Source organism: Copadichromis virginalis, linkage group LG7 (genome assembly GCF_057382275.1).
Source record: "Copadichromis virginalis isolate Kocher_CV1m ecotype Utaka linkage group LG7, C_Virginalis_male_GT1.1, whole genome shotgun sequence".
NCBI classification, from domain to species: Eukaryota; Metazoa; Chordata; class Actinopteri; order Cichliformes; family Cichlidae; genus Copadichromis; species Copadichromis virginalis.
The window spans coordinates 39,740,873-39,760,912 of record NC_140624.1 but is presented as its reverse complement, the minus strand read 5'-3'; the positions used below and the strand labels follow the sequence as shown (position 1 = coordinate 39,760,912).

Here is a 20,040-nt window from a genome sequence, read left to right as displayed (position 1 = left end):
TTCACAGACATATATAGAGTTACACTATCCTGTCCTGTCTGGCAGCTTTTATAAGGCCAGCTCTATAAACTCTCTATAGGCCCCATTTTTTAAGGTTTATCTGTTTATGTCTTCATTTCTATTCGTGTTATTTTTTGTTAATACATATGTGGTACATCGTATGTGATACATTATAGACTCGATTTATTTACACTATATTCAATTGTTTAGATAAAGATACCAAAGCAAAATATTAAGATTGTCTTTCCACCTTTGTCCCTTCTTTCTACATAGAAAAATGATGGCCAGTTTACTGTAATCCAGCTGGTTGGTATGCTGCGTGGGATTGCATCTGGCATGAGGTATAAAGAAAACCAACAAACACACTGTGTTTTCGAACTCATTAACGTGCAGTGTTTGTTTAACCCTTCTTCCCTTTGTGTTGACAAATGTAGATACCTGTCTGACATGGGCTATGTCCACCGTGATCTAGCGGCTCGTAACATCCTGGTCAACAGTAACCTTGTGTGTAAAGTGTCTGATTTTGGTCTATCCCGAGTCCTGGAAGATGATCCGGAGGCTGCATATACCACGCGGGTAAAGCTGCACAAATCTCTGAAGCCAGTGGTTATTACATATCTTAAAGTTGTTTGTCAGGCTAACTGCCCAAAGTCTGTTCAATTTAAATTACATAAGACTGTAATATATATCAGAGCAAAGATATTTAAAAGGTGCATGCAAGCGAGTAGCATTCACTTAACTTTCTTTTGATCAACTAATAAATTAATCACCTGACTGCCTCGGTGTGGGTGTTAGGGAAGAGGGCAGCACACTGTTGTCTTTAAAGTTATTTACATTTAATATGGGTTGTGTCAGAGCATGACTCTGCCTTATCAAACTTTGGATTAAGTGAAAAACTGACACACAGAATAGTCTTCCCACTAAATACACACCTAGACACTTTAACTAACACACACTGACACACACACACACACACAGACAACAGCAGCAGGCCTTAAATTGAGCTGTATATCCCAGGCTGAGTGGCGTTCTGTCAGCCAGAGATGGCCTGCTTCCTGCTGGAGGAGGTCCAATTAGTACTCAGCTCAGTCTCTGCAACACTCAATTAGCACTGAGTCTTGCTGCCTTAGTGCCAAATATCCTGTCACTCACCTCTCACTGCCAGGCTACATCTCTTCTTGCTCTCTCTCTCTATCACTGTCTGGGTCTCCTTCCCTGACAGAGCAGTGAGAATAACATAATTCACACCCTTCAAATAATCAGAGCTTGAGATATCCTGCTGCTGTGTTCATCAATACTGCATCAAGCTAATTTCACTACTCATCAGCTGAAAACACACTTTCCTGTGGAACTCAGCAGTCTTTCTGTGAACTTTTTTTTTTATCTTTGCAATGAAAGCATGATAATGAAGATGAGTAAAAAATAGAGGAATCACAGGGCCCCCGACAGTTAGGATAGGGAATTTGTATAAGAAAGTGAAACTTGGTATCATGAATGTGTTCCTAAATTGGTATCCATTAGGGGAAATTTGGATTGGACCACATGCGGAAGAAGTGTCTCAATTAAGGTCTGTTCTTGGTTTCCATCCTCATGACACAAAAGATGAAAATGTTGAATGACGGCAGCTGTATTTACTGCTGTAGCTCTGGACAAGCGTAGCTCGAGTCTATTTATTTATGTGAACATATCAGATTTCTTCATAATAAAGCAGCGCAACACACGAAAATTTGAGGTTCTATTTTCCAAGCCCCAGGTTCCGTTAAATGCTTCAATGTGTTTGGATCATCTGGTAAACACTGCATTTTGTTACAGGGCGGAAAGATTCCCATTCGCTGGACGGCTCCAGAAGCAATTGCATACAGGAAGTTCACCTCGGCTAGCGATGTGTGGAGTTATGGGATTGTCATGTGGGAAGTGATGTCATACGGAGAGAGGCCCTACTGGGAGATGTCCAATCAAGACGTAAGTTTTAAAGACATTTTAAGGAAAAGTTAGTTTTCTTTAATCTTGTGAGTAACGCATGTAGTATTTGCTGGATTTTACAACTGCAGTCGTATCAGATGGTGATGCGTGAGCTTGCAGTACTTGATTCATCACCACACACATGCATCAATTTCCCACCCACCCACTCACACAGGCAACATATGCACGCACAGCCCTCCAGTGACCTCTCCAACTCCTACTTCAGACTCCACCCTCCTTTTGGTTGTTAGGCTGTCTGTCTCGAATCTAGAGAGGGGAAGGAGAGGAGGATGAGAAGGAGAGGAGAGGAGAAGACGTTTGATGTTTAATTGAAAGCGTTATGCTGGATTTTCTCTGATCTGCACAAGAAAGTGCAGGCTCTCACACTCTCTTTCTCTCAGCTATCACCTTCTGTTGCCCACTGTCTCCTCTTCCTTCTCACTTCTTTCTCTTGTCCCTTTTTTTGTCTCTACAAAATGCACTTTTTTGCGTCTTGTCCGCCCTCTCTTTCTTCCCCCACTTCGTCTCTCATTCCCTTCCTCTGATCTTTCCTCCCTGCCAGTCAGTTTTTCTACCCCCTCAGCACGCAGTGATTTGCTGCTGTGCTTCTCTCTTATGCTAGAGTGCAAGAGTACATATGCATGCGCTTTAATACATGCAAGCGTATTGGAGTGCCATCACATCTGTCTTCTGTGTGAATTTGACACAAGTAAAGGCTGTCATAAACTCAACAAATCAATTCCCTGTAGTGTCTTGCACTGGCAGAACTAGGCTGAAAACTGCAGCCTGCTTTCCACTGCAGGGTCTAACGGAGGGAGCTAAGGTTTATTTATTATTCATCCAATTCAATTTCCCCCACCAAAACATTTCTGTGATTCAGTACTGCATCCTGTTACTTGCAGAAATGATTAACGGGGTTATGAGGCATGTGAAATAAACAAAGTTGTGTTAATGTTGTGTTATTTTGCTGGATTCACACAGGCCATTGGTGTTGGGTTGCTAACTTCATGGATATTTGAGTATAAGGTCGGGTAGAGAGCAAGTATCAGAATTCAGGATCTTGCTCAGGAGAACTCAATTTGAAAGTAATCTTGCCTTGCTGAAGTGTGTCATGGTTCTGCCTTTAAAAAAATATTGCAGGATACACCAAACAGGATGTACCCTCTGCATACTTCAATATATATCCATGTTATAGATTTTCATTTTATAGTCGCTTTGGAGTCTTATTTCCTCGGGGACAGCATACCAGAATCTTTTGAACAAACCTGATTATGGTGTTTTGAAATTATTGTGTCTTTTACATGCTCAGTGCAATAAGAACAGAAACTGAGAGCATAAAAACAGCAAACTAAATCTCAGTTACTAAAAATAAAGACACAAAGACAAAAGTTTGACATATAAACACAAATAAAAGTATCAGCAGCAGTACAGGAGTGCGCATAGGCACAAAGTGGAACAGTGTTAATTATATTAATGCCATCAGCAAACGCAGTAAGTGATAACAGAGAATAAATTACAAGTGATACTATGGTAGTAATACTAATCCTTCCATCTCGTAAAGAACAGATGAGAAGGTATAAAATTATAGTATTATAGAGTGTTAATGTTGTTAATGTGTAGTTGTTCTTTTTCGCTTTTTTTGCTCTTTTTGGGGTATTTTCAGTGTTTGAACTATCAAAACAGATGGGAGTTGGATAATCTAATAGCCACAGGTAGAAAGGATCTGCTGTAGTGCTCAGTCCTGCACCTTGGGGCAATGAGCCTTTTCCTGTGTGTGCTGTGGTGAGCAATCAGAGAGGAATGTATAGTGGGATGGATTGTACATAATGCTGAGCAGTTTCTTTAGCAACCTCCTTTCAGACACCTGACATCAGCTGTTTTCACCCTGCTGCCCCAACACACTGCCATATAGTCATATGTCCAACCTTAGAGTAACAAAACATAGACAGCATGGGCATTTGGCATTGCAGGACCTGAGCCTCCTAAGAAGATACAGGCAACTCTGGACCCTTCTTAAAGACAATATCTGTGTTCCTGTACAAGTCGAGTTAGCTGTTTATGTGTAGTCCTAGGGATTCATCCGTCACCCCAACATCTGTTCCCCTGATGATGATAGGGGAGGAGGAAGAAACTGCTTCCTAAACTCTACAATCAGACAATAATCATGAAGTTAAAGCAACCTTTAGCTATGCTACTCGCATAGATGATTGAAATTTATCTTTTGCTCTTACAGTATAACTGTTTGTACATTATACACAGGTTTGTTTTTTGTTTGTTTGCTTTTGTAAAGCTAACCTGCCTGTCTTTCTTCATCTCTCTATCTGAAGGTAATAAAAGCAGTGGAGGAAAGCTATAGGTTGCCAGGTCCTATGGACTGTCCTGAGGCCCTGTACCATCTTATGATGGACTGCTGGCAGCGAGAACGCAGCAACCGTCCCAAGTTTGATGAGATTGTTTGCCTGCTAGACAAATTCATCCGGAACCCCAGCTCGTTAAAAAAGCTTGTCAACTCCTCACACAGGTAGGATGTAACACTGTACTTTGCACACCATTTAAAATATATATTAGTTATAGTTTATTCCACAAGCACACACACATACAGATGATATCATCTAAATGGCTGGTGTTATTGTCTTTGTTAAGAAATGATGTTAGCTTTCTGTTAAACATTTCTAAACACTTATTGATGATGCTTCTGCTTCTTGGCTCTTAAAAATGAAGTGTATTCATTTACACATTCATTTTTAAGCAAATTAGGCTCAGCACTCTAAGCTAATAGACTTCATCTTTCAAGATAAAATGTAAATAGAGTCTTACTGAAGTCCTGTGTAGCAGCATAGTTAAAATGTAGTCTTTGGCTGCTGCACACTAGCAATAAAGAGCAGAGAAATAAAGTGGCTTAATTTTCTTAGAATGAAGCATTAGTCTGAAATGTAGTCAGTGGGGTGTCCTTTGATTGTCGTAACATTTGAACATTCAGTTAGTATTTCCTCTCCATGTATGTGCAGTGCATTAGTACATAATGGTATGAAATGGCAATAATTGCTCTGAAGCAGACATTTATGCAGACACTTCATTATGTTATTTTCTTTGCGGAGATAATGAAATAATGGTAGATCTTTTGTTTTCCTCTTTCTTTTTGTACACACACACACACACACACACACACACACACAAACACACACCGGAACGCATTTAATAAAGCAACACCTTATCTAACAGCCATACAATGACATATGACGGGCGTCAAGATTAAAATGACTCAAGCTATGCTTGTCCTTTTCTCACACCACACGCCTCTTCTAGTTATAGTGTGGAGAATGTTGTTAGTTGGCATAAATATTTCTGTTTGATAAGAGAGCCTTATTTGTAAGCATGAAGAGTGAGCCAAATGACAAAGACTTTTGAGTGGACAACATTTGCAGTTGTGTAATGGTGCATAAATAGCTTCATGAAGACTCATGTTCAAACATTTTGCTTTCTCTTTACCTGTTTTCCCACGTTCCAGAGTTTCCAACCTGTTAGTGGAGCATGCCAGCGTAGAAGGGAACTGTAGCACTCGAAGCCAGACTGTAGGAGAGTGGCTTGACTCCATCAAGATGGGACGTTACACTGAACTGTTTATGGAAGGAGGTTACTCTTCACTGGAAACAGTGGCTCAGATGACATCAGAGTAAGAGTCTTATGCACATGCACACATACATATAAATGCATAGGTGATAGGACGTCTACCTTAAGGTTTAGTTTCATTCCCCCTGGTTTTAATATAAATCATTTGTAAGGCATTAACATGGGTTTTATCGCTGTCCACTGGGTATTTACAAGTGGACACTTCAGAGTATGTCAGTTCATCTACAGGATTAGAATGTATCTTTGAGTTACATCAGTGACCAATTGTCATTGAATCTAATATATCTGTCATTTGTATCCAGTTGTTTCTTTACTGGTGAGAAGCAGCAAAGCACTTCATGTGCCTATTCTGCTATAGTTGTAAGTTATAAGAAGAAAACAAGATTAGGTCTATTCATTGGCATGTTTCAGGAAAAACCCAGTCAAACATGCCAAACATGCTTGAAACACATCTTGGTGATATAGGTCTGTTTACACTTGAGTAGTACGCCAGTAGTGCATAAACAATTACCTACAGATTGTGCTTACACAGAAGACACTGTGGTCCAGTACTGAGCCCAGTCCAAATCCCATATTGTTTGAGCGATCTGATTTGAATGCATTGTCAGTGTATACTGGGTCTATTCACTCATGTCCTTAGCTGACATGTTAATGCCAGGTTTAAACAGCATCACAGATGTTTTTTCCGTAGACCATTTAATGTAATGAACACTCTAATGAACACACAAAGTGGTGTGAAGGTTATCTACAGTGCTTAACAACTTTATTAGACCATCACCCAATGTAAGTTTTATTCCAGTGCTGCCCTAAATGAAAGGTATTCATAATTACCCACATTTTTGTATGTTTCTATGCAGAAGCTCTTTAATCAAAATTATATTTTTAATGCTAAGCTATAATTATTGTTGTTTTCCATTCATTTTCAAATTTAGTGTAAAGCATATTATAGTAAAGCCAAATTACAGTTCTTTACTTGCATTCCTGAACAGGAAAGTTTATTTTCAGCACTTGAATTTTAGACTTGGTTAATTTCTGACCTCTCAGAGAAAAGTTTGCCGGTTCAAATTTGGATAAAAAAATGTGAGTTCAGTTTGTTATTTGCCTAAAACTTTTTTTTAAACATGTTTTTGATAGATTTCTAAAATATTTGTGTTTTCTCATTTTTATTACAGGGGGTCTAATAAATTTGGTAAGCACTGCATTACAAGATTGCAAGTCTGTGCAAATACTTCAAAATGCTTTTTCTCTTCATTGAACTAAGAGTTCATATAAAGATAATATAACTACAGAACATTGGTAAAAATGTCATATATAACTCGAGGATGATTGAGAAATTGGTTTAACAGCAAAATCTCTTTAGTCAGTGTGTATCCAAAAGCCCAAAGACACAATAATTTCTAACTTACAAAAAAGACTGGTTATCACATTCATTAAAAATGAATTTATTTATGTAAGTAATCCAAAATGCAGGCTTATTTTTAACAACTTTCTCATGCATTGCCTTATTTGTTAGCAGAATGCTTAAATATAGTGCCCTGTTTTCTGTGTGCTGTTTTTCAGGGATTTGCGAAGAGTAGGCGTGAACTTGGCTGGACACCAGAAAAAAATTATTACTAGCATTCAGGAGATGAGGGTCCATATGAACAGCACCAACTCTACTGTAAACATATGATGTGAAATACAAACATACAGACACATGCACACTCGTACACTCGCACACAAACACAGAAATACAATATATGGACCTACTATGTACTGGACCTAGAGTGGCTTAGCACTTTCTGTGGACGAGGATACCCAGTGTTCTACCGATCTAAACTGGAGGATCCACATGTTGTTGGTTCCTGTGTGTGGAGTTTGCGTTGGTGTCATTGGGAATATTGGATATTGCAGCACTAAAACCAAACTGAACTGGACTGAGTGGTGCTACTTGGAGGGATGATGATGGTGAGCTCAATATGAACTTAAGTAATGGTTTTACTTTAATTATTCAATTATATGACTCTGGGGATCCTCTTGGCACTGTTTTGGATACCTAAATCACAGACAGCAGATCTAACTCTGAGAGCAACCATAAAGTTTTTGGCTGTATCACAGATGTGAGTTTATACACTGGGCTCGAAGGGAACCTTTTCAACCTGTCTCAGGTGAGCTGAGCCCCGTGGAACAAAAAAAGTACTTGCTGATTCTTTGGCAACTTTCTCCATCGAGATTACCGTTCCATCAGGTTTCACTGAATTAATTTCCATATATTGAACCATTATCATTATTTCAATTAATGTCAATATTTGCTTTGACATGCTGATGTGCTTGTGGTTTTGATTTTTACCCATTTCTACCACATCTTCATGTGCAAAACTGAAGCTAAAATCTATTTTAATCATCCATATTCATATTCACTGTCATTTACTTAATTATCTTCCAAAGCAATGAAAGACAAGAATAGATACTTGACCTTTGCTGTTTTAAAATACTAGATCTTAAGAATGGTTCTTACAGAGCCTAAAAAAGAGAAGTGAAAACAAACAAATAAAGACATGAAGATTTACACTTAAATATACTCTCTACAGCTGTTCTTCTGGGTGAATGTATAGCACTGCTACAATGTGGCAATAAAACCATTCTAGTCCTTAAAACCAGCTTCTGAATGAGGCCACTGATTGTATGTTATTCAGCTGGCTTTGCTCTATGTGTAAGACCTTTCACTTACAGTGAAGTTACTACAAAGCAATGCATATTTTAATTGTAAACTGTTCTATTAGCTGAAAAATTCACACATATTTTAGTGAAATATTCACTCAGATTGCAGGCAAGCAGCACATGGAACACTGAAATCGCTTAAAAACCTTCACTTCAAAGTCTAGGAGAAGATTTTGCTGAGATTCAAAGGAAGCATTTGCTTATGAGTAAATCTTTCATCCAGATTCCAAATAACCTTAAGGTAGGATCCACACTGGAACTGGACATTTTTAATTTGACATCCATTCATCGATCGCGCATTTTCAAATTAAACTCCACTTCATGTTTAAATGTGGTTCCAGTAGAATACAACTGGAACAAACTGACACTCGTCAAAGGTTCATTCAATCCTGATGGAACATTTGTTCATGTAATAATGGAACTGCCATTCAGATTCTCATGGAAGGGATCACAAAGATTCCAACAAGACTGTTTACTGGTATTCTAATGGAACATTTTCCTCAGATTTTAAGGGAACTTCTACAAGGATTTCAATGCAGCCTTCTCTCAAGAGTGCACTCGGATCTTCATCAAGCCTTCACTTAGAACCAACAAACTTCAGGTACCGCAGAAACCCATCAGCACTCTGTTCAGTTTACCATGCCGTGGAGAATCTCTCACACGCATGTCTGCAACACCACAATAAACCTCACTCTAACAGGACTGCTGAAAATAAGGAGGCAATATTCATCTACTTGATAATCGTTTATTTATTTCTACTTGTTTGAAAAAAGAGCAAAAGTTATGTGGACAGTTTGTGTTTTATAATAATACTCTCTCTTGGACTACTGAGCAGCTTTGCCTACATGTCTTTCATGTATATAATGTATTATATATTTAAAGCAGGGAGCATTGTTCTTCTGTCTGCTATCATGTGGACAAGTGGATATTGACCAGTCATCTCAGAGTAGAACACATTAGTAAATAGTGACAGATATTCTGAATCGGCATTCCTGCTACATAGACCTGGGCCGCTATCGAGTGGGGGCAACCAGCACAACTGTCCCCAGATAAGGGTCCCCAGAAGGGTATGCAAAAGAGCAAATATTTATCTTATGTTGTTGGTGATTATGTTTCATTTTACATTTTTTTTGGTGCAAGACCTAGAAATATTTTTCAGTGGCCCTAAATGAGAGCAGCAAGAAAAGCTTTGTTGACACTAGAAGTAGATGAGAATTATGAACAGGGACTGATGAATTTCTGGTGTATTGTATGGTATAAACATATACAATGATGTCAATGATCAAGCCCTTGCTTTACTTCTCTTTGGTATGGTATGTTATACGTAGATTGCTACTCAGTGCTTTATTGCTAAAACTTGACCTTTTTTCACTGCATTGTTCACCTAAAGAGAAGCTACGTTCTCACATTATATCTGTGCTAACATGCTTATATTTGTATCAGTTAGTGTACTGCTAGTGTTGGGGTATACAGATGGAAATGCAATGAGATTGTAGAAGTAGGGTTTCTTTTTTTTGGGGGGGGGGTTCAAGAGGTGTTATCACCTGATTGTATGAAAGGTATAGAAAAGCACACAAGAAGAATGTAAAGGTTTTAAAGGGGCATTTCACTTTTTCAAAGAACATGCTTTCACTTTGAAACACTCAGACCCCCCACAGAGTTCAAGATGAGCAAAAGGGATAAGTCCTTAATGGTGGTAAGGACCCTCTTAGGTAATGGCATTTAAGCTTTTCCACCTGCTGTCAAGATCAAACTTCTTGACTGCTTCCATAAAAGATTGTAAAGTGGGGAATGGTCACAGGTTAATATTCTATATTATTATGTGTTTCTGAAAGTCATAGTGTTCTAACAGAGTGAAAGTCTGGTACAAGATAAATATCTGCATAGCCTCTTTAGTCTATGGCTTGTACATTGATAAACTATGTTGCTATGTTGCATATTATTGGGGAACTGTATGCATTTAGTGATGTCAAGCATTTAACAGCAGGCAACATTTGGCAGTAAAACTGGCATCCATGCCTATGTAGATTATTGTGGCTATGCAGGTATTTCATTCAGCAGGGGAAGGCATCAGTAACATGGTGCAAAATATAAGGCATGTACTGTACAGCAAAAGCAGTTGTGTTGGGCAGTTTTTATTTACGACCCAGCGAGTCATAAGGCTTCCTCAGTCTCACGAATACTGCTTTTAGTTTGGGTTTCGCAGTGTTTTGACCCTCCCTAGTTGTCATGTTATTGGCTTTTTACAACCACCCTTTCAGCTTACTGGAATTTTCAAACTAAAATTTATGCTTGGGGCATGAAAAATTAGTGAATACGACACCCTTATAAGTGCCTCTCATCTTTTGAGCACCGTTATTTACTCCCCTGCCAAAATGCTATGCCCCAGCTGTTCAACTTTCTATACATGTTTGCCAACAACGTCTACAGGCAATAAGAAGAATGTCAGATAATATGCTTGTTGGAACTAATTTAATTTGCACTTTATGAGAATTCTGTTGCCCTTTGTTTGACTAAAATATCGATAGGTGACTGACATGTTACTGTCAGCAAGTGTATCCTTATTATTTACTATTTAATTATTAAAATTACTGTGTTCCCTTCACACTCCCATTGGTCACCATGGCATAATTTTTTTACAGTTAAGCACAAGAATTAATCATATTTGTAATACAAATCAAAGTTATATGAGCATCATTGATGTAGAGCACCATATTTTCGAGTGTATGGCACAACAATACACTTTCATGATGTAAACACAGGGTTTGACAGGCATCTTTTAGAATAAAGGTGAATTATTGGCTTTTTAACAAGAAGTCAACAGAGCACTAATCCTTGATGTCAAGGCCTCAGCCAGTCTTGACAGCTTTTTAGCATCAACACTGTTAATTCCAAAAGTGTGAGAACAGGTATTGATTTCTTGGCATTGCAAACCATAGTAAATATACAGTCAAGCTAATTATATGCTCTGCTCAGATTATCAAATCATCAATTCAAATACTTTATTCTCAGCACTTTTTCCAATAGCATGACTTTATCTTTTGCTCACATTTAGCCAAGAAAAAAAAAGAAAGCACAACAAACCAGCAAATACTAAAGATTTATGTGGTTTTACTCTTCAGTAACTGTCAGCTGAAACTCCGTCAGCCATGCAGTGTTTATGCAGGAGACAAAATTGTTGCGTCAAATTACATAAGACAACCGGTCTTATGTAACATCTTTGTTGTTTGAGTTTGAGAAGATGTAATCTAAGTTAGTCACACTGGTCCAGGCAGAAATGTCCATTAGAAGTTGTTGCACTCATACATGAGTTTTTGGGGGGTTTATTCCAAAATTACAGCACCGCTTAAAGGTAGAAAAGCCAAATGGCTGCTCTCTGGGGCTCTGAGTGATAAACCAGTAGATACCAGTTTGACTGGATTCTATGAAAGACCCAAAAGCAATATGTGACCTGACATTATTTGCAAAAATAATTTTTGCATACACAAATGCATGGGAATGTAACAACAACAAAAGGTTGCACTAACTGATTAAGTTTTTTGGGGGGGGTTGTCAGACGTGAACATACTGAAAATAGGTTTAGGAGTCCTTGAAAGTGAGTTGAATTGTATCAGGGCCCACAGTTCTAGCATTCTTCCATTACTACTATTAATATTAATATTACTACTATTTTTGATTAGTCGTTTCAGCATTTCTTATACTTTGGAGCAACTGTGCAAATAAAGTCAAAGACTTTGTACAACTTATTTTTGGTTTAAAAGATGTTTGGAATAAGCTTGAACTTATTCCACTTCTTTAGTGGGCAGCTTCATCTTAGCAACAGCTGATGAAGTGCATAGGATTTGTATTTTGTGCCATATAGAAAACCACACTGACGGGGGAAAAATGTCTCCTAAAGACTAATGTGGGTCAATAAAATTACAATTGTAATTCGAGACCACGGCATTTGCCTGTTGAGTAACATTTTTGAGAAAAAGCAATTCTTCAAATGCATATTTGCAGTGGGACAAACACTGTTTCCAACGGCACTGTCTACTTGCATTTGTGTTTTTAACTTCTCAGGAAGTGGAAAATAGGTACATTTATTTGATTATCACGTATTTGATCTTAGAAATGATGTGCAGCTTTCACAAAGTGTTAACATACAAAACAAGTATGTGATTAATCAATTGTCCCCAGCTCAAATGTAATTATTTTATCAGTTCACACATACAGTTTTAAGCGACTGAGTAACAAATTCATTGTGATTTATTGAAAGCACAGTAAAAATACTCAGCTACTGATGTGCTATTGGTTTGTTTTTGAGACTGTCATGTATTATGTTTGTGTTGATGTTTTTGTAGTGTGTTATCAAATCTATATTTTTGCAATAAAACATGAGTAACATCAACTCTTGTTGTAACAATCATTATCTGTTGACCACACACAGGCACTACACATTACAATAATTATTAATAATTGTTTTATGTTTTATGCTTTGCTCCTGCACTGCAGTGATTTGTTTGTGACCTCACAGGAAAAAGCAGTGCCATCATATTATGTTACTTTCAGTCATTCTGAAGGTGTAACTGTAGCAATATCATCCAAGGAAAATTTTTGAATTTTGGAACTGAGTTTTTAGATTGTGCATAACTTTAGTGAACAATGAGGCCAAATTTTTAATATACAGTGATGTGCAAAAGTAAGTACACAACACTTGTAGAAACGCCTTCAGCAGTAATAACTTAAAGTAATCTTTTCTGTATGACTTCTGTCACATCGTTGTGTGAGGTTCACAGATATTCATTTATTCAGCTCTCAAAGAATCAAGCCAGTTATGAAGGCAATAATGGATATAACCTGGTGCTAGCAAGGTAAAAGGTGGTGTCCAGTGAGAATATAAATCTTTCATATTATCTCGTTTTATATTTTTCAATTTTGACTAGAGATGGACCGATTCGATACTGACCTAAATTACTGGATCGAATATCAGAGAGAAATAAAAAATGTAATCCGATCCATTAAATATCACAAAAGCAACTCACAAAACTTGCGACATGGCGTAACTCAGCTCATAACCTTAGCCGTTGGAGCAGTATGCTTCACGTGATAGAGCGGCTGTGGCGTGCAAGACCTGTTGGGGGTCTGGTTGAGCATTTGTAGCCTCGCTACCAAACCGGCATTTCATCTCAGAGAAAGGTTTCCCATAGAGAAGTAAAGCAAGTGTGTAAGTTCATCTCTGAATGTTTATAAAGCATTCCCACGTTAAGCTTAACGACCGATATATGGAGTGACTGCCTCTTCCATCTCCCTCCCTCTCCTGCTGCTACTTCAATCATGAATCTAATCAATGATCAGCTGATCAGCCGATCAGCACCAGGATCCTTTTCTAAGTAGCTGACGGCTGGTAACTGTGCGGGGGCGGGTCTAGCAAGATTTTGCCAGGGGGCCAGGTAGGGCATTAACAGGGAAAGGGGGGCAAAAAGACATACATTCTTTCTAATTGTCATGTCTAGCTTTTAATAAACAATTATCTGAATCTTTTTTTTTTTTGTGTCCCGTTTGGATCTTTAGCCATCAGAATTGTTGTCTTAAGGCCAAGAAAGATGCCAGGCGGATTTATTTTACCAAGTGGATCATCATGGCCTTGCCATATTGGTCCATTTGATTTACCTTTATTATAATTATGAATTTATTTTATTTTCAGTTGCTACAAACGGGACAGACATGACTGGGGGACAGGACAGGGAGAAAGAATGAAAGAAAGAGAGGGAGAGAAAGAAAACCAAAGGGGAGAAGAGACGGTGAGAAGGGGGGGAAGAAAGAAAAAAAACAAACAAAAAAACAAAACACCTGGGTCACTTGTATGGAGAAAAAAAACAGAAGAGAAAGCAAACAACAAAGAGCAACATAATAAAAAAAACAGCACCATCACAATAAACTAGCTAGCAGTAGATATCAGTAGATACTAAATAATAAACGATATTGTGCAGCACGCAAGATAGACAGCGCACAACGTGCTTTGAGGCAGCAGCCAAGAAAGCTGTAGTCCGCGTCTGTGATAATTATCTGAATCTTACAACCAAAGTTTTCATCTGATGTCAAATGTATAGAAGTCCATTATTGTATATCAGAACTATTAAGTCAAATTTATAACATAGTAAGCTATAACACTTTTTCCGTTGGGAAGATACCATCTGTGCAGTCTGCAATTCAGTTGAAGAAAGATATAGAATCTATTTAATTATTGTAGAAAAATAATTGATTTCTGTGCATTTTTTTTTTCTTTACACGTGCATTAAATTAAGGTTGATTACGTCAATTAAGCATTGTGAGGCGGAGGGCAGGGGTTGGTTCCCTATTTTTTTTTCTTTTTGCTAGGAGTTGGCAACCCTATTAGTTAGGTTGCTTAATATTTCTACTAAGTACTCTTTAAAATACCACAATAGGAAGGATGGTGTAGGTTTAAGTTTATTAGATTGATCAGTGTTGCTGAACCATGAAATATTTTGGGTGCAGTGTATTTTTTGCACAAGGTATAACAGAATAGCTTTAGTTTTATTTTGTTTTTTAAACTTGAGTATGAACTTATACAAAATGCAGCAAGATATTTAAAAAAAAACATTTTATTGATTATAAAATACCCTATATATAAATATTTATATCGGCAGATATCCAAATTTCTGATATCGGTATTGCACATAAAAAAGTGATATCGTGCCATCTCTAATTTTGACACAGCATGTCAGACAGCATGAGATCTGGACTTTGACTACGCCACTGCAATATGTTTATTTTTTTCCCTTTCAGCTATTCTGTTGTAGAGTTCCTGATACATGACATAGTCATACATCATTATCCTGTTGCGTGACACAGTTGTGGCCAAGCTTTAGCTTTTGGACATATAGACTCACATTTGACTGCGAATGCTTTTTGGTATTCAGAGGAAGTCCTGGTTGACTCGGTGAGATACCGTAGTCACATGTCTACAAAAGAAAACCAAATCATCAAAACAGCAAAAAGTGCCACCCTTTGATCTCACCAGATATTTGTCTAAGTCAAGATATTACAATTTAGTATTCCCCCTATTAAATACAGAAATGTCTCAATGAGTATTTAGTTCATAGGTTATTGCAAAATGTCATCATTAATTTAAATGGTTAATTCGCTGCACTTTCGTAACAAATCCCACAAAATAGGAAACAGAAAACGCAGCATAAAGAAAACTCCTCCAAAAATATGAAATTTAAATTGTTAGCACCATGCTGTATCCTCCTGTTGCCTTCATGACCATCCTGATTCATTGTCCATAGATTCAACAGCATGCTGGAAATATTCCTCAGAGATTTTGTTCCATTTTGACACAATAGCATTGCATGGTTGCTGCAGATTTGTCATCCGTCCCTGATGTGAATCTCCCATTTCAATACATACCAAAGATGATTGACTGGACTGACATCTGGTGACTGTCGAGGTCACTTAAGTTCAGGGAACTCATTGTTTGTTCAAGAAGCCAGTTTGATGTGATTGTGAGTTTGATAGCATTGTGATATGCGGTGTTACCTTGCTGGAAGCAGCCATCAGAAGATGGGTACAGTGTGACGATAAAGGGTGATTGGTATGGTGAGCAACCATAATAAGGCAGGCTGTGGCACGTGAACAATGCTCAGTTGGTACTAAGTGTGACAAGAAAATAGTCCCTACACCAGATATCAAGAGTCAACAAAGCCAGACATTGTTTTTCATCCTCCATTGTCCAGTTTTAGTGACTTTTAATCTCAATTCTCTGTTTTTAGCTAACAGGAGTGGCACCTGGTGTGGTCTTCTGCTGTTGTAGCCCATCGGTGAGACCCCAGAGACTGTAAATATATTACCATGCAGTTTGTGAGGTTACCCCAAGGAAAGTGGCAAACTGCATATAAAAACAGTCAGCAGCAATAAATGAAACACGTTTCTCTTACTAATTAAATCACAAGGATGTCACTGCGTGTTTCCTAATTGTATTATAGTTGATATTGACCAGTTAAATTGACCAAATTGCATTTACTGCAATGTACTCTGTTTTTGTCTGTGTTTTCATCGCTTGCTGGTTTGATTGTAATGGGCTACTTTCAGCGGACATGTAATTACTCCAAGATGTTTCCCAGCAATGCAATTAGACATGCTTTATTTGTTAAGATACCAACTGACAGGGTAACAAGGGAGCTAGTTACCAGTCTTTTTTCTCTTTGTCTAGGTGGAGTGTGGGGGGTAGAAACAGATGGATAAATGAATACATAGACAGTTGCTGATCCAAGGAGAAAATCAAACACTGCCCAAGTAAAGACAGGCATCCTAAAAAAATCACACCTGCAGTCTTTGTACTAAGCTATTGACAATGCTACATCGTAGGCTGGGGAAAGAATCCAGCAAAATGCAGGTCATTGCCAGGTTACAGTGATAATGAGCTGTGAGGTTCTGTAAAATGTATTGTGTTTTTAAAGCATGATGATGCAAGCCTTGGTAATGATGTGTCTGTTAGATGCAGTGAAATTAGCTGCTGATGTCAGCAACTCATTTTATTGTGTGATTACTCTCACACAAAGCAGACAATGATATGAAAGCCTTGCCAGCAATTAACATAGTGAAATTATTCAGTAAGCATACCTGTTTGCATGAGAATGTTTTATCCTCAAAAGTCTACTGTAGACACAATGGTTATTTAATTTAATTAACACTTGAGGTCAATTCTTCGGTAACACAAGCTTTTTTTGGAGAAACTGTGAAATTAAAGATAGAACCTAAAGACAGGTAATAGCTCAATATCCTAATCCCCTACAACAGATATTGTAAAACATCCCTCATACGCCTACGCACTATTAATAATTTTTGTGATAACCTTGCATGGCGTGTGAAGGTGATTCTCAGTTCTAACAAAGCCACGCTAGTTTATATGTTAATATCCGCACTAAAGTGTTGTGTATGTGTGTGCATGTGAGGTGTGTTATGTCAAATCAAACCGAGCTGATCTCTGGGGGAATCCACTACCTGCATGGCTCAAGGTGATTATCACACGCACACACACACACCAAACGCATGAAGGTGAAATTAGCCATCACACCATCAGCATGGCTATTACCAAAACCTCTGTATCAGCGGCTTGAAGAAAAGAGCTGCAGGGTGTGTGTGAGCGTATGAGTGTGTGCTGGGATTGAACTGGGGCTATATTCCCACTGGTGCTGACTGGGATTGTTCTCGGACTGGATGGATGGGTTTCTGGCTTTGGGCTAGTCCAGGCTGTCTCTTACGTCTTTGTATGAATGCATGTCTTCACATACTTGCCCTTGTGTTTGTCTGTCCCCCCTCTGTGTTCTTACCAGCTCAAGCTTACCCACCACTACACCCCTACACATTTTCATATCATTCATGACATTATGTGCATGACTCTGTGTGACTCTCCCTGTGTTTTCATTTGGCTTTACGTTTTTTCCTCCAGTCTGCTCTTAAATGCTTATATGTCTGTTAGACTGTCACTGTGTCAGTCTAAATTCAGGTGTCCCAGGGCACGATAAAGTAATTTTCTCTTGAAGAGGTGTCAATGGTCACAGTGTCCCAAGGGTCATTTAAAAATCATTGCAGAGATGCCTCTTTAATCATTATGAATGACCTTCAGCAGAACCTTAGCTGTCAGCGTAGGTGTGATTGCATGTGTCTGTGAATGTATCTGTCTAAGTATGTAGCAATGTAGGCATGTCTGAGGGTATATGCATATATTTCTATTTAGTCTGTAAGAGGGTCTAAATGTGTCTGTTTCTGTGTTGGATATTTCATTGAAGGTGATGTTCCCTTTCCCCAAAGGGTCTAATCCTCAGAACTGAAACCTAACTACTTGAAGTTTTTTCTTTGTTAAAGACTTTGACATGTTCATTTTATATTTAATCCCAAATAATATGTGTGTGCTGTATTTGTAAACATTATTATTGTGGGGTCTTTCTATTTTACCTTACAATTGAAAGCATCTCAGAGAATTGAATGGAATTAAACAGCAGACTGACGGGGGCACAGATACAGCTGAATGCAAAAATGAATGATATGTATAATATATTTCTTGGTGGTTAAAACTTTTTTTTAAACCACTTCCCAGGCACATAAAAACACACACTGTGTTGTATATATGTGGACAGATAAAGCTGCTCTCCTCCATGTAGCAGCCACCCTCAACACCTATTAAACTGTTACTGGAGGTCTGACCCTGACCAAATAAGATGCTGGTAAATAGCCTTATCCATTCTGCTACTGATCCGAGAAGCCTGCCACGAGAGGGCTGTGTGATGTCAAGTGGCTGGCAAGGACACACATTTTACATGCACACACACACACCTACACAAGCACACACAAAAACCTTGCCAGTGGTAGCCGTCTGGCAAGTCTTTGTGTAGCACTGGAGATAATGCACCACACACACACACACACACACACACACACACACACACACACACACACACACACACACACACACACACACGATGATCTCTTTCTCTCTACCTCTCTCTTTTTCTCTCTTGCTCCATCACACATCCACACACACACACACACACACACACACACACACACACACAGTGTGTGTCTCCTTCATACAAAGGCAGCCAGGGGGGCATATTTGTCACTTACCCAGATGTTTTTCCAAGGTCCCTTATTCAAAGTAGTCAATCATATGAGCAGAAATGTCCCTAACGTGAGCTCCCTTTGGAGTACTGTCTGTGCTCAAATTTGTGTATGTTCACCCATGCATGTGTGTGCAAGGTCAGTAAAGGACACGATATGAAAGTGTTGTTAACCTAAGACACATGGAGGTAATGTATTAATAACAACTACAATACCACACATGCACAGCAGCCACAACAAAGGCAGAAGCCATTTTCCAGGTCTAATAAAGTCCGTCACTCAAACAAACTCAATTTAACTGCTCACACACTTTCTGAATCTTTAAAAAAAGGTTTATTGACAAGTCTCTTAGAAGCACATAAATTCTATGGGAAAGGATGACACTGACTGCAATACGTTAACCAAAATACTGTATAATAAAAGAAAATCTACTTATCTGTATTTTTTTGTTAAATTATCTTATCTAGTTGATTGGTATTAACCAGACGCATGTTTTTGTTTGTTTTTTAAATGATACCCTCTTTAAATTGCAAGGTTTTATATCTCAGTACAGTAAACCATACAGGTACAATACAAATAAACTGGTACTTAACTTGTCTTACAATTAGTTAAATACAGCCTTAGAAAACTAACAAAACATGAAATATTTGTGTTATTTATTTAGCAAATATTAAGCCAAACTGCAGAAGCCGTGTGTGAAAAATTAAGTACACCCTTACTGATTGCTTAAGTATTAAGAGCGTAAATAGCACATAATTAACTGATCATCAGCAAATGTGAGCTCATGTATAAAGAAGACAGTTCTGGAGCCAATGCAAAGGAGGTTAGACATCAGCAATGATCCTTAAAAAGGCAATTGTTGGAGCTGTGTGGTATTAAGGCCATTTTCAAACAGTTTGAAGTCCAAAATTCTGCAGTAAGAAAGATTGTTCACAGGCTGAAAACATTCGAGACAGTTGACCATCTTCTGAAAGTGGCCATCCCAGAAAATTCACCCCAAAGACAGATCGTGTTTATGCTTAAAAAAAACAAAGCAAAACAAAACCAAGAGCTGCATCCCAGATTCTACAGGCCTCAGTTGGGATGTTAGATTTTAAAGTTCATGACCGTATACAATTAGCAAAA

General features: G+C 38.2%; 1 protein-coding gene across 1 annotated transcript in view; it reads left to right on the top strand.

Moving 5' to 3' along the window:
• epha5 (EPH receptor A5) overlaps positions 1-11,172 on the top strand; it is a 63,822-nt gene extending 52,650 nt beyond the window's left edge. The window contains exons 14-19 of the mRNA XM_085463344.1: positions 274-341; positions 435-576; positions 1,813-1,962; positions 4,290-4,483; positions 5,471-5,635; positions 7,153-11,172. Coding sequence (XP_085319470.1) covers positions 274-341; positions 435-576; positions 1,813-1,962; positions 4,290-4,483; positions 5,471-5,635; positions 7,153-7,264 — 831 coding nt within the window. The 3' untranslated portion in view covers positions 7,265-11,172. The remainder of the gene's footprint in view (positions 1-273; positions 342-434; positions 577-1,812; positions 1,963-4,289; positions 4,484-5,470; positions 5,636-7,152) is intronic.
• Positions 11,173-20,040: the final 8,868 nt, after the last annotated feature.